Here is a 12,042-nt window from a genome sequence, read left to right as displayed (position 1 = left end):
AAGAGTGAGGGTGAAAGGAGAGCAAGATGAGACAAACAGGTGCCAGAAGAGAGAAATAATGGGAATGACAAAACAGACCATAAGAGAAAAAGAAAAAGAAAAAAAGAGAAGCAGACTCACACTAAGGATGGAGAAATTCCATCTTGCTGCCAGCAATGCCATTTTGTAAAATACAGACAGATGATGAGGAATCAGTTCAGACCCGGGGAAACACAGGAGCAATAAGGAAGAGCCAAATAACCTGACCCAAAGAAGGAACATGAAAACAAAATGCTAAATGCTAGGAGCAGCAAAGGGTGCCACTTTTCTTGTAGTTTAAGAGTTTCAGACTTTTCTTGGGGAAAACTCCCAGCTTCTTCTCCATGATTTATGATTCAGAACCTGCAGAAAATTCATCTTCTTGCTTTAACATTTCTTCTTCCTCTCTCTTTCCCCACCATCATTTCAGTCTGACTCCACTGCAGTAAATGCCTCCTCTTGGACCTGAGCAGAACAATAAATCCTTCCAACCCATCCACATACAGGAGTCTAAAATATGTAGTTTGAAGGGGATCTTTCTGTCGTTCTAAAATTACCAAACTATGTAAGGGCCACAACTGTATATTTATACATGAAACAATCACTAAAATCAAATGTGTTGAAAGGTTCTGTACCAGTATCTACTGATCTCTTTAATCCACTTTGTAATTGGATCCATATGTGCTGAAACTAGGGGTGCTGAAGGTGTGGTAGCACCCAGTGGCTTGAAGTGGTTTCCATTATATAAAGGGTTTACAGTTTGATTCAATGGCTCTCAGCACTTTCTGTACAAATTGTTACAGCATCCCTGCCTGGATCCCAATTTTCACTTTGCTACAGGAACCTAAAGGCTTGATCCATCAAAATCTTACTCACAGGTCATATTTGCATGAAATTTCAGTGGGATACTTGCCTGAGTAAGGATAACAGGATACAGCCCTAAATTAATCTTAACACAGCGAGGGATGACAAAGGAAGGGAGTGGAAGATCATACAATAGGCTTAAACACTCTGAGTGAGCTCCTGGTTCCATGGAAGTCAACAGCAAGACTCCCATTGGAACAGGATTTTACACCTATGTATATGCTTTGCAGTTAATTCTATTTTATTTTAATCTAATTAATTGAATATATCAGAATTTGCGGCTGGCATCCAGAATAGAGACTGTGGTGATAGAATCCCTCTTACAACACACATATGCCCTATAATCATGCTGTGAAATTATATAAATGCAGGATTTGTTTATTAGGCTGAAGGCAGCTTTGACAGATTCTTGGAACTGTTTGAAGTGGATAGTGCTGGACTCACTCATTATGAGCAGAAGTTTGATCCCATAGCCTTCTGCAGAACCTATTTCACTCTTCCCATGCATGGCCTGCAGAGGTTAGTCAGCCCCAGAGGCAGATTAAGGTTTCCCAGGGCCCTAGGCCAGAGCAAGTGGGGGCTCCTTCCCACCCCTTCCGCCTGCGGTCCCGCCCTGTTCTGCCCCTTCCGTCTATAGGCCCGCCCACACCCCACCCCTTTCTGCCCCTTCCCTGGGACACCGTCCCTATGCCACCCAGCGGTTCCCCTCCATGACCCATTTGCTCCTTTCTCCCCTCCCCCCCGCCCACTGCAGCCCCAAGGCTGGAGAAGCTCTGTCCCTGCGCCATAGCCCCTGGGCCGTAGCAGGGAGTGAGAGCTCCTCCAGTCCCGGGGTCGCAGCAGAGGTCCGGGTGCCACGCTTCTGCAGGGGACCAGGATCAGGGTGCTGGGCCTTCTCCCGCCCCACACTTCTGCCAGAGAGCGGGGTCGGGGCACTGGGGGCTTCCTCTGCCAGAGACAGGGTTGGAACCCACTGTGGGGGCTACCCCTGCCTGGGTGCTTCTGCCAGGGAGACTTCCCCCATCACATGCCTTCTGCCAGGGTCGGGACCACTGGGGGAGGGGCTTCTGCTGGGGGTGGGGGAGGCACTCCTGGGGGAGGCGCTGGTGGTGGGGGGCTTCCCCTGTCCCGTGGCTTCTGCCGGGGGTGGGGTCTGGGAGTGCAGGGACTTCCCCCACCCCACCTGCTGGGCAGAAGCCAGGGGCCTCCCAGTTCTCCGGGGCCCCTGGGCCCGAGCCCCGTGGCTAATCCACCTCTGCCCAGAGCACCAGTAAGCCTCTTGGAGCAGCCCCAGGGGGAGTGTGATCTGGGGTTCCTAAAGAGGATTATTAAAAAAATAATAATACGAGTTGTACCTGTTGAGAGGGGATAGTCTGAGGGAAGCAGGGGGTTGGGAATCTCTCCTTTCCCTCTATTCACAATGAGGGGGAAGGGAGCTATGCCAGTGGGGAAAGAGTATTCCTTATAAAAAAGGGCTTAGGTCATAGAACACTGAAGAAGTCTCATAACAATGAGGAACCATTTTCTCCTAACAACTTTATCAGCCAACGCATGTAAACTAAACAAAGACATGAAAGTTTAGGGCCAAACTTTTATAAAATAATTGAAATGAATAAGGGAATTACGAGCCTACAATTTCTGAAGTGGGTTGGGAGAACATTAATTACCTCTTGGTTATCTTTGTTCTGGTTTGCCCAGAAAATCTTGTGATAAAGAGTCTCCATTGAATTGCTGGAATCTGATCTGTCAAAACAGTGTCGATCCAAGACCTCCAGTGTATGCAAAACCCGGCTGATGGTGACCCCTAGGTATGGAAGTTAAGAAAAAGTAACCAAATAGTTTACCAGAAAAATTCTTTGTTAAATATAAGTCTTCACTGGATATACGCAGCACTAACGTCTGGGTGAAATGGACACAAAAGCCATCCCCACCCCACCCCTCCCCTAAAAAGGAAGAAAGTTGAATTTAATGTTTATGGTACTATGAAAGTGATAATTTGGGTGGCTGATATGATGACATGGACACCTGTCCTCAGCTAACATGAGTAAAATCAAATTAACTTCCCCATTGGTCTCTGAAAAGCAAAAAGAGTGGTCAGTCACTATCAACCTGGGCTAGATTTGAACCAATGACTTAAGACCAAAGGCACTCTCACTCTATCAATCCTCTGAGCTACTGCAACCCATCAAAGCTGTAGAAGGTAATGTTTAGTGAGAAATAGCTGATCCAATTATGAAAGATGTGGTATGCTAAATACTTTCTTGTATTCTAAAATACATCTAGAGATTAACCAGATCCTGTGTTACCAGAAATCCATGCACACACAAACACCCTACTATTAAAACTGCAAGTTTCTCCAGTACTTAGGTGGTGTCCTCACTGCCCTTCTTGGAACACTCCCACTCACAAGGATCTTTACATCTTCCCTTCTCACAGTGACCAACCCTACAGTTCAGGTGGGTTACATATGGTTTCCCTCAGGAGCCCAAAACCACTAAGCCCTGTGTCAGCAGGAGAGTCATGGAAGATTATCCCCTATGGACTGAAGAGGCTATTTCTGAAAATTTCACATCCCCACTTGGTCCAAGAGTTTAGGATTCACTTAGCCCAGAACCTGAATTGTAATGGTCCCTCCCGACTAAAATTTATGCTAACACACCACCAATCCAAAACCGAAAAAAATACAGGGTGCCTGTTACTTTGAGTCAGTCTATCAAATCTACACCTAAAATTAATCACAATGTGATGTAATCAAGCCCAAACTCACACAAATATGCAAAGCCTAGGACCCAAATTTTTCAGCATTTACTTTGCATTTGACTTGCTTTACCTGCCGTTGATTCTTGGCACTTGTCAAAAGACCATCGCACCTCCACAGCACAACCTCGTTGTTTTATCTGCTGTTCTACTTCATAAATCTTTGCCCGAACCTAAAAAGATTATTGTTGCTCATTAGCTAGTGGCTGGGAAGCCAGAATTCTCATCTGAAGCACATTTCTCTGCATGAGTAAGGTATACAACAGTGTATCACAATGCTTCCTATATTAGGAAAAAGTACCCTCAAGCACAGAATGTTCAACTGATTTGATTTTTTAAAAAAAAACATTATTTATAGTTCTATACTGAAATATCATCTTCATTTCAGGACTTACATTCAACCCAACAATACTGTATGAGTGAAAGTTTTTCATGTCATGAATGTTGCACTTTACTGGCAGCTGCAACAAGTCTCCTGCTATTTTTTGTTTTGTGCCATTAAATAACATCAATTTAAATTAACTCAAGACCTTTACTTTGAAAGCATTAAACAATACTGCAATTCAAATGCACAATACTTTAATCCAAACAATCCCATCATTCATAAAGATTTGCCAAACAATTTAGTACACCATAATTTATACAGTTCTAAAGCTAATATGTAACTAATCCCAAACCAAGACTATAGGCATACCTAAACCTGCTAGTCTTAATGAGCATAAAATATTACATTTTTTGAAGGTACACAGAATATAGACCTTTGCCCTGTAAAAAACAAGCCTACCTGCTGATTAAATGCTGAATTTCCACCTGGCATAGGTAAACTAGATGGAGCAACTTGAAGTAAGTCCAGAGGAGAACCTGGATTAATGCTCTTACTTTCATTCGTGGAATAATTCCACACCAAGGCACTTGGGCAACAGAGAGTTACAGTCTGCAAGCAACAATGTAAAGTAGTTAGAAATAATCTCCTTTGCCGAACATTTGCAACAGACAGGGTCACAGCTAAACACTAACAAAAGGAGATAGTCGCTTGAACTAAACCACTTCTGCCTCACAACTACAGTGAAAAGGACTAAAAAGAGGCCTTTGCAAAACCATTTGCTTTTTAAAACATCAGTGTGGGAAATTAAATTAAAATGGTATTTTCCTTATTCATTATTAAATTGAAAATTGCATTTAAATATATACTTGCTCAATTTACATTTGTATTGCTTTCATACTGCCATCAAAGACACCACTGAAGGCTAATTTCCATCAGACACTGCCTATGAAACATGAATAACTTTTAGCAAAATAGGTGTCATTTTAGGGTTTCGTTTACAAAGAGAAGCTATATGTGAAAAATTAAAATGTATGTCATTAATTAAAATATGCTTTCCTATCAAGATTTTAAAACACAAAGGAGCCATTCAAATGCACCTTATTTCTAAGTAAATCTTCTGTTCCTGAAAGGTGCTGGATGACAGGCCTGAAGACTGATTTCCATTTATAAACCATTATAAAAACGACTATTGCTATGGTATCTAGGATTAAAAACCTACAAGGATTAAAAACCACCAGGTGAAATCATACCCTACTGAAGTCAATGGGAATTTTGCCATTGACTTCATTGGGCACAGGATTTCACCCACCATGAGGGTTGTTCATCATCGAGGTATAAGCAGGACCTCTAGGTTGGGTTCCTGTCAGCAACCCATCCTGCTCTAAATTACTTTTAGAGCATAAGAAAATAAATTCTAAGTTACTTCTGAGCTTGCCACTCTGTTTTCTTTTGCCTTGATGGTTTGGAAATTTTTTTGGTGAAGGAGAGATGGATCTTAAAGCATGATCTGAAAAATACCTAGAGTAAGGTTCTTCCCAGCTTCTTTTGGGAATGTGTTCCAGAGTCCTGGGTTGTGTTGCTGAGAGGATCTACCTCCTGCTCTCACAAATCCAGATCTGGATTCCAACAACAGTAACCTGCTAAACAGGTTGCCTGAGAAGTGTCATTTGAAAATAAGCTGGGCATATCTCATTGACAGCTTTGTGAATCAGTACCAAAACTCAGCACTGATCTGGTGATGCAAGGAGAACCAGTGCAGGTAGCAAAGCATAATATAGTCTCTTTGGACTGTTACACTTAGGAAATAAGTCACTGTGTTGTTTACCAGCTTTATGAATTTGTCTGTGCTAAGAAAGAGAAAGAATACATGTGGCAATAATCAGGGCCGGCTCTGGCTTTTTTGCCGCCCCAGGCAAAAAAGCCTCCGGCCGCGCCGCGCCCCCCCCGCGCAGGGGGGAGGGCGGCGAGCCCCGGCGGGAGCTCCGCTCTCCCCCTGGCGGCCAGGGGGAGCCCCGGGGGGAGGGCGGCGAGCCCCGGTGGGGGCTCCGCTCTCCCCCCGGCAGCTGGGGGGAGGGCGGCCAGGGGGAGCCCTGGGAGGAGGGGGGCGAGCCCGGGCCGGGGCTCTGCTCTCCCCCCGGCGGCCAGAGCCCTGGGAGGAGGGCGGCGAGAGGGCGGCGAGCTCCATCTGGGGCTCGCCGCTCTCCCCCCGGCGGCCGGGGGGAGGGCGCCGGGGGGGAGGGCGGCCAGAGCGCTGGGGGGAGGGCGGCGAGCCCAGCTGTGGCCCCGCTCTCCCCGGCGGCCGGAGTGCCGCACCGCCCCCCTCCAGGTGCCGCCCCAAGCACAAGCTTGGTGGGCTGGTGCCTGGAGCCGGCCCTGGCAATAATACAATATGGAGGCGACAAACACTAATGGCAGGTCCTTGTCCAAGAGGAACAGGAGGAGTCTTGATAGGTGAGAGTGGAAAAAGTCTCTTCTAGCTGCAATTTGATTTTCCTAAGTCAGTGAGGAGTCCATTGATTTTGCATTATCCTAGTACAGTCACGAGCCCTTGATGGAGGAAGAGGTGCTGATGTTCCCATTTACCTTCTTCACTTAGTATTAACTCAGTGTCCCCTGTGTTCAGTTTGAGCCAGCTGGTCTTCATCCAGGCTCTCAATTCCCTCAGGTGCCATGGCCTGTGAGAAAGTGATGCCTGAGAGATACATAGAGCTGCATGTCATCAGCATATTGTTGGCATCACAAGCCATGTCATCAAGTAGATGTTAAACAGAAGCAGAAATAGGACTGAGCCCTGAGGTACTCTGCATGTCAGAGCTCTTAGGGAAGAGAAGCAGCTGCTCATCATAACTGAGCCTTTTTAGAAAGGAAAGAAGTTATATTAGCCTAGTTCTATCACCTCTTGCCAGCACATATACATGAGTTACCTGCAGCTCATGATCAATAGTGTCAAAGGTGGATAAGAAAGCAAGTAGTATGAGTGTCATTGTCTCACCTTGGTTCATTGCCATTGGGACTTGTCCATCAGTACGACCCATGCTGTTTTGACTCTGTGCCGACCTCGAAAAAACTAGGACATCTTCGGAGGTTAGGTGCTGCTGGAGTCGGTGCACTAGCACCCTGTCTTTGACCTTGCTCAGGAATGAAAGGTTTGACACCCGGCAGAAATTAACAAGAGTCACCGATGTCACGCGCTGGCATCTTGAGGACAGGCCAGATTACTGTGCATTCCAAAATGCCTAGCAGAGTGCTCTCCAAGGGAGGTTTTAATTATTTCTGCTAGCAGAGGGCTTCTGTCTACACACAGGTACCAACAGGGACAGTCACCAGCACAAGCTTCTTCCTGCTGATACCTCTCAGTCGTAACCTGGAGAGGCCAACCTTATGTTCGTTGACCAGGCTCATTCAGATCTTCATCTCTTAGCTGAAATTGTCAGAAGTACCAAACCTACTGGTGGTTTTTGTGATATGGCACCTATACATTAGGAATGTGTCTGACACCACTCATTTCAAATTGACCAGTGAGCAACCATGAGATGGGAACAATAATTGTCTAAGATAGATACGAAATAATGACCTATACGTAGAAGACTTTTTATCCCATTACCAGACCCATCAATCATCAAGTCCCCAGATACACTGCAATGAGAATTGTTAATATCTACCTACCTGCAGCATACAACTCAGTCCATAAACTAGTGGACGATGTTGTGGGCAGGAAAAGAAATCTGAACAGGCTAGCTGTACCGGGCTCACCACAGGACCTGTTGCAGTAGGACTTGGAGCTGCTAAAGGAGGATTGTTTGGTCCAATAATCATATGAGGTGAGTGTGCAGCTACGAGGTTAGGAGTATCGCTTAGCAATAAAGATAGTCGTCTGGCACAGAAATAAGCAAGGCGACGGGACAGGTAGGCTGACTGAACAAACTCTTCTGAATACTGAAAAAAAATGCATAATATAATAAGCAAAACAGCCTTTTCAAGGTACTCACTTTCACTACAATTCTGATATCTAATATACATAAATTAGAAGGGATCATCTAATGCACCTAGAAGATCTCTCAGACAGAAAACATAGTTGAAACACCAGTCTACAGTTCTGACTCTTTAAAAAAGTTTGTCCTGAAAGAGCATTTTTGGTCCTGTTTTTCTATTTAGAAAACCTAATTTATGTATTCAAGGCATGAGGAATTTCAAAGCATTAAAAATGCATATAAAACTGTAGTTTAGTCCAAATACGAAGCATCTGGAAAAAGATTTCAGTACATTTTATAGGTAGAACATTAGTATATAAGCAATTTTTTAAAATATACTGAAGAGCACCAAATAAAAATTTTTTATCTGGGATATTCTAAAATATAATTGTTTTCAAAAATAACTATAGCTTTAAACCATGTTCTGTACCTGCAACATTAGCGGTAACAAGAGTTTAAGAAGTTCATCGTCAGCAGGTCTGATTTTTTCCAGAACATCCAGTATCCATGTCAAATACTCATGTCTTTCAAGCATTCCCTCCTGAAAGAATTTTTTTTTAAATTGCATAAAAATTAATTGGAAGCAGCAAACAAGAAGCTTTATAATTTTGTTACAAATGCTCCTTTAAAATGCCACTTGGTTCTGATCTCCTGACTCAAATGAAAATGATTTTAAGGCTTGATGATAAGACCCTACAACTCTCAAAGATTTTTAAAAATTAACATAGAAAGAAAAATATGCAAGAACAAATGCTACTCAAAGAGCCCAGTAGATGAAGAAGCAACCATGAACTGGAATGGACTATGCACACAGTTCAAATTCACCAGACTGTCTGAATCCCATCCCCTTGACAGATTCACTACCATAACAGCTCTACGCCTGACCCCTGGCACCAGAGAGACTCGTTTCTGTCTTAGTTCCCCCTTCTCAGACCTTCAGTTTGGCAGGGAGTACGCACTCTCCATACACAGCCTCCGGCTACCTTTCTTGATTTACCCCACAACAGAATTCCTTTTTACTGTTATCTTTAATAATCAGACTAGAAAGAGGCACTTAGTGGAAGGCCAGGCAAGTTAGAGTGCACAGTGGACCTTGCAAGAGGAGAGCAAGGCTGAACATCCAGGATAGGAACTCCACAAAGTGCATTCTCCATGGAGCAGAAAACTAATTCAGCACCAATTTGTTGTTCTTGGTTTTTGAGGACTGTAGTCCAGTACTCTGCAAATGGGAAATCAAGAAACCTTCAAATGCCAGGAATGGATCCCTGCATGTGACCTGGCTTTAGTCCCATACTAATTGTACAATGGTTAGTCTATACAATAGCTATTTTCTAGTCATACTTTTTTTTTTTTTAAACTTCTTGTAAACCAAAATTACTTTAACTTACAACAACAGAGATAGAAAGAAACAATTACTTACTTTACAATAACTGGGTATTTGAGATGTGTTGTCCATATATATTCCACGGTTGGTGCAAATGTGCGCAATACACCTGAGTTCAGATTCTTTTGGCCAGCAGTATGTGTTGGTGTGCAACGGTTACACTCTGAGTGTCCTCATGCAATGAACATAAGCATAAAGAGCAGGATGGCCTCAACTAATACAGAATCAAGGTGTTATCAGACTCCGCAGGGAAGAAGGGCGGGTCATGGGACATGCATGGACAACACATCTCAAAGAAACAGTTACTGTAGGGTAAGTAACAATATTTTCTTTGAGTACTTGTTCATGCATATTCCACTGCTTGTGGCTCACAAGCAGCAGCCTAGATTATTGGAGGTGAGTGCTATCAGTCAACCTAAACAATGGCTACAGGTAGGCCATTGGCCTCAGGGATACTAAAACCCCTCTTATAACTTTCATTCTTTGACTTGGAGTTAGTATTGATTTTTCTTGGTTTACTTGTAGATCTTGTGTTGCCAGGTGTCCAGTTTTGGACCGGAACGCCCGGTTGAAAAGGGATGCCGGTGGCTCCAGTCAGCACCGCTGACCTGGCTGGCCTGTTAAAAATCCAGTCGGCAGCGCAGCAGGGCTAAGGCAGGCTCCCTATCTGCCGTGGCTCCGCGCGGCCCCCAGAAGCAGCGGCATGCCCCCCCCCCCCCCCAGCTCCTAGGCGTAGGGGCAGCTGCAGCCAATGGGAGCTACGAGGGTGGCGCCTGCGGACAGGGCAGTGTGCAGAGCCGCCTGGCCGTGCCTCCGCGTAGGAGCCATAGGGGGGGACATGCCGCTGCCTCTGGGAGCTGCCTCAGGTAAGCGCCACCCGGAGACTGTACCCCGACCCCCTCCTGCACCCCAACCCCCTGCCTAAGCCCTGATCCCCCTCCCACTCTCCAAACCCCTCTCCTACTCCCCAAGTCCCTCATCCCCAGCTCCACCGCAGAGCTCGCACCCCCAACCAGAGCCCTTACCTGCTCCTACAACCAAACCACCTGAGTCAGCCCAGCGAAAATGAGCAAGTGAGTGAGGGTGGGGAGAGCGAGCGTCAGAGGGAGCAGGGATGGAGTGAGTGGGGGTGGGGCCTCAGAGGAGGGGCTGGACAGTGGCAGGGCAAGGGTGATCGGTTTTGTGCAAGTAGAAAGTTGGCAACCCTAGTAGATCTAGTAGCCGGTATCAAGCGGAGTACCCCAGGGGTCGGTCCTGGGGCCGGAGGAGAGGAAGATGATCAGGAACAGTCAGCATGGATTCACCAAGGGCAAGTCATGCCTGACCAACCTGATTGCCTTCTAAGAGGAGATAAGTGGCTCAGTGGATATGCGGAAAGTGGTGGATGTGATATATCTTAACTTTAGCAAAGCTTTTGATATGGTCTCCCACAGTATTCTTGCCAGCAAGTTAAAGAAGTATGGATTGGATAAATGTACTATAAAGGTGGATAGAAAGCTAGCTAGACTGTCAGGCTCAATGGGTAGTGATCAACGGCTCGATGTCTAGTTGGCAGCCGGTATCAAGCAGAGTGCCCCAGGGGTCGGTTCTGGGGCCATTTTTGTTCAATCATCTTTATTAATGATCTGGATGATGGGACAAATTGCACCCTCAGCAAGTTCGCAGATGACACTAAGCTCGGGGGAGAGGTAGCTATGCTGGAGGGTAGGGATAGCGTGACCTAGACAAATTGGAAGATTGGGCCAAAAGAAATCTGATGAGCTTCAACAAGGACAAGTGCAGAGTCCTGCACTTAGGATGGAAGAATCTCATGCACCGCTACAGGCTTGGGACCAACTGGCTAAGCAGCAGTTCTGCAGAAAAGGACCTGGGGATTACGGTGGATGAGAAGCTAACTGCATATTGGGTTGCATTAGTAGGAGCATTGCCAGCAGATAAAGGGAAGTGATTATTCCCCTCTATTCTGCACTGGTGAGGCCACATCTGGAGTACTGCATTCAGTTTTGGGGCTCCCACTACAGAAAGGATGTGGACAAATCGGAGAGAGTCCAACAGAGGGCAACGAAAATGATCAGGGGGCTGGGGCACATGACTTACGAGGAGAGACTGAGGGAACTGGGCTTGTTTAGTCTTCAGAAGAGAAGAGTGAGGGGGGATTTGATAGCAGCCTTCAACTACCTGAAGGGGGATTCCAAAGAGGATGGAGCTCAGCTGTTCTCAATGGTGGCAGATGACAGAACAAGAAGCAATGGTCTCAAGTTGCAGTGAGGGAGGTCTAGGTTGGATATTAGGAAACACTATTTCACTAGGAGGGTGGTGAAGCACTGGAATGGGTTACCTAGGGAGGTGGTGGAATCTCCATCCTTAGAGGTTTTTAAGGCCCAGCTTGACAAAGCCCTGGCTGGGATGATTTAGTTGGTTTTGGTCCTGCCTTGAGCTAGGGGTTGGACTAGATGACCTCCTGAGGTCTCTTCCAACCCTAATTTTCTATGATTCTATGACTTAAGGGATGAAAAGTTGCAGTCTGTATCAATGCGATTTTGCAAATGAGCCAGTCATCTAAACACAGATAAATCTGAACTCCTTGTTTCCTGAGGTAAGTCCTCACTATTGCCAAGCATTTTGCGAATACCCCTCCTGCTGTCAATCGGCAAAATGGTAGAACACTGTCCTGGTAGTGGGAACTGCCCACTTGTCATCTCAGATACCTCCTACAGGCAGGG

At 45.6% G+C, this 12,042-nt stretch overlaps 1 protein-coding gene across 1 annotated transcript in view; it reads right to left on the bottom strand.

The window, feature by feature from the left end:
- The window catches only part of MED12L (mediator complex subunit 12L), a 322,140-nt gene that overhangs the window by 260,520 nt on the left and 49,578 nt on the right, over positions 1-12,042 (bottom strand). Inside the window, exons 6-10 of the mRNA XM_026649916.1 lie at positions 8,366-8,476; positions 7,631-7,900; positions 4,424-4,573; positions 3,713-3,812; positions 2,550-2,686 (exon numbers count right to left, since the gene is read on the bottom strand). Coding sequence (XP_026505701.1) covers positions 2,550-2,686; positions 3,713-3,812; positions 4,424-4,573; positions 7,631-7,900; positions 8,366-8,476 — 768 coding nt within the window. The remainder of the gene's footprint in view (positions 1-2,549; positions 2,687-3,712; positions 3,813-4,423; positions 4,574-7,630; positions 7,901-8,365; positions 8,477-12,042) is intronic.

The sequence above is a fragment of the Terrapene carolina genome, unplaced genomic scaffold (assembly GCF_002925995.2).
Source record: "Terrapene carolina triunguis isolate 2854851 unplaced genomic scaffold, T_m_triunguis-2.0 Scaffold88, whole genome shotgun sequence".
In the NCBI taxonomy this organism is placed as follows: Eukaryota; Metazoa; Chordata; order Testudines; family Emydidae; genus Terrapene; species Terrapene triunguis.
Note: the sequence above shows the minus strand (reverse complement) of the source record. Positions and strands in the feature narration are given on the sequence as shown.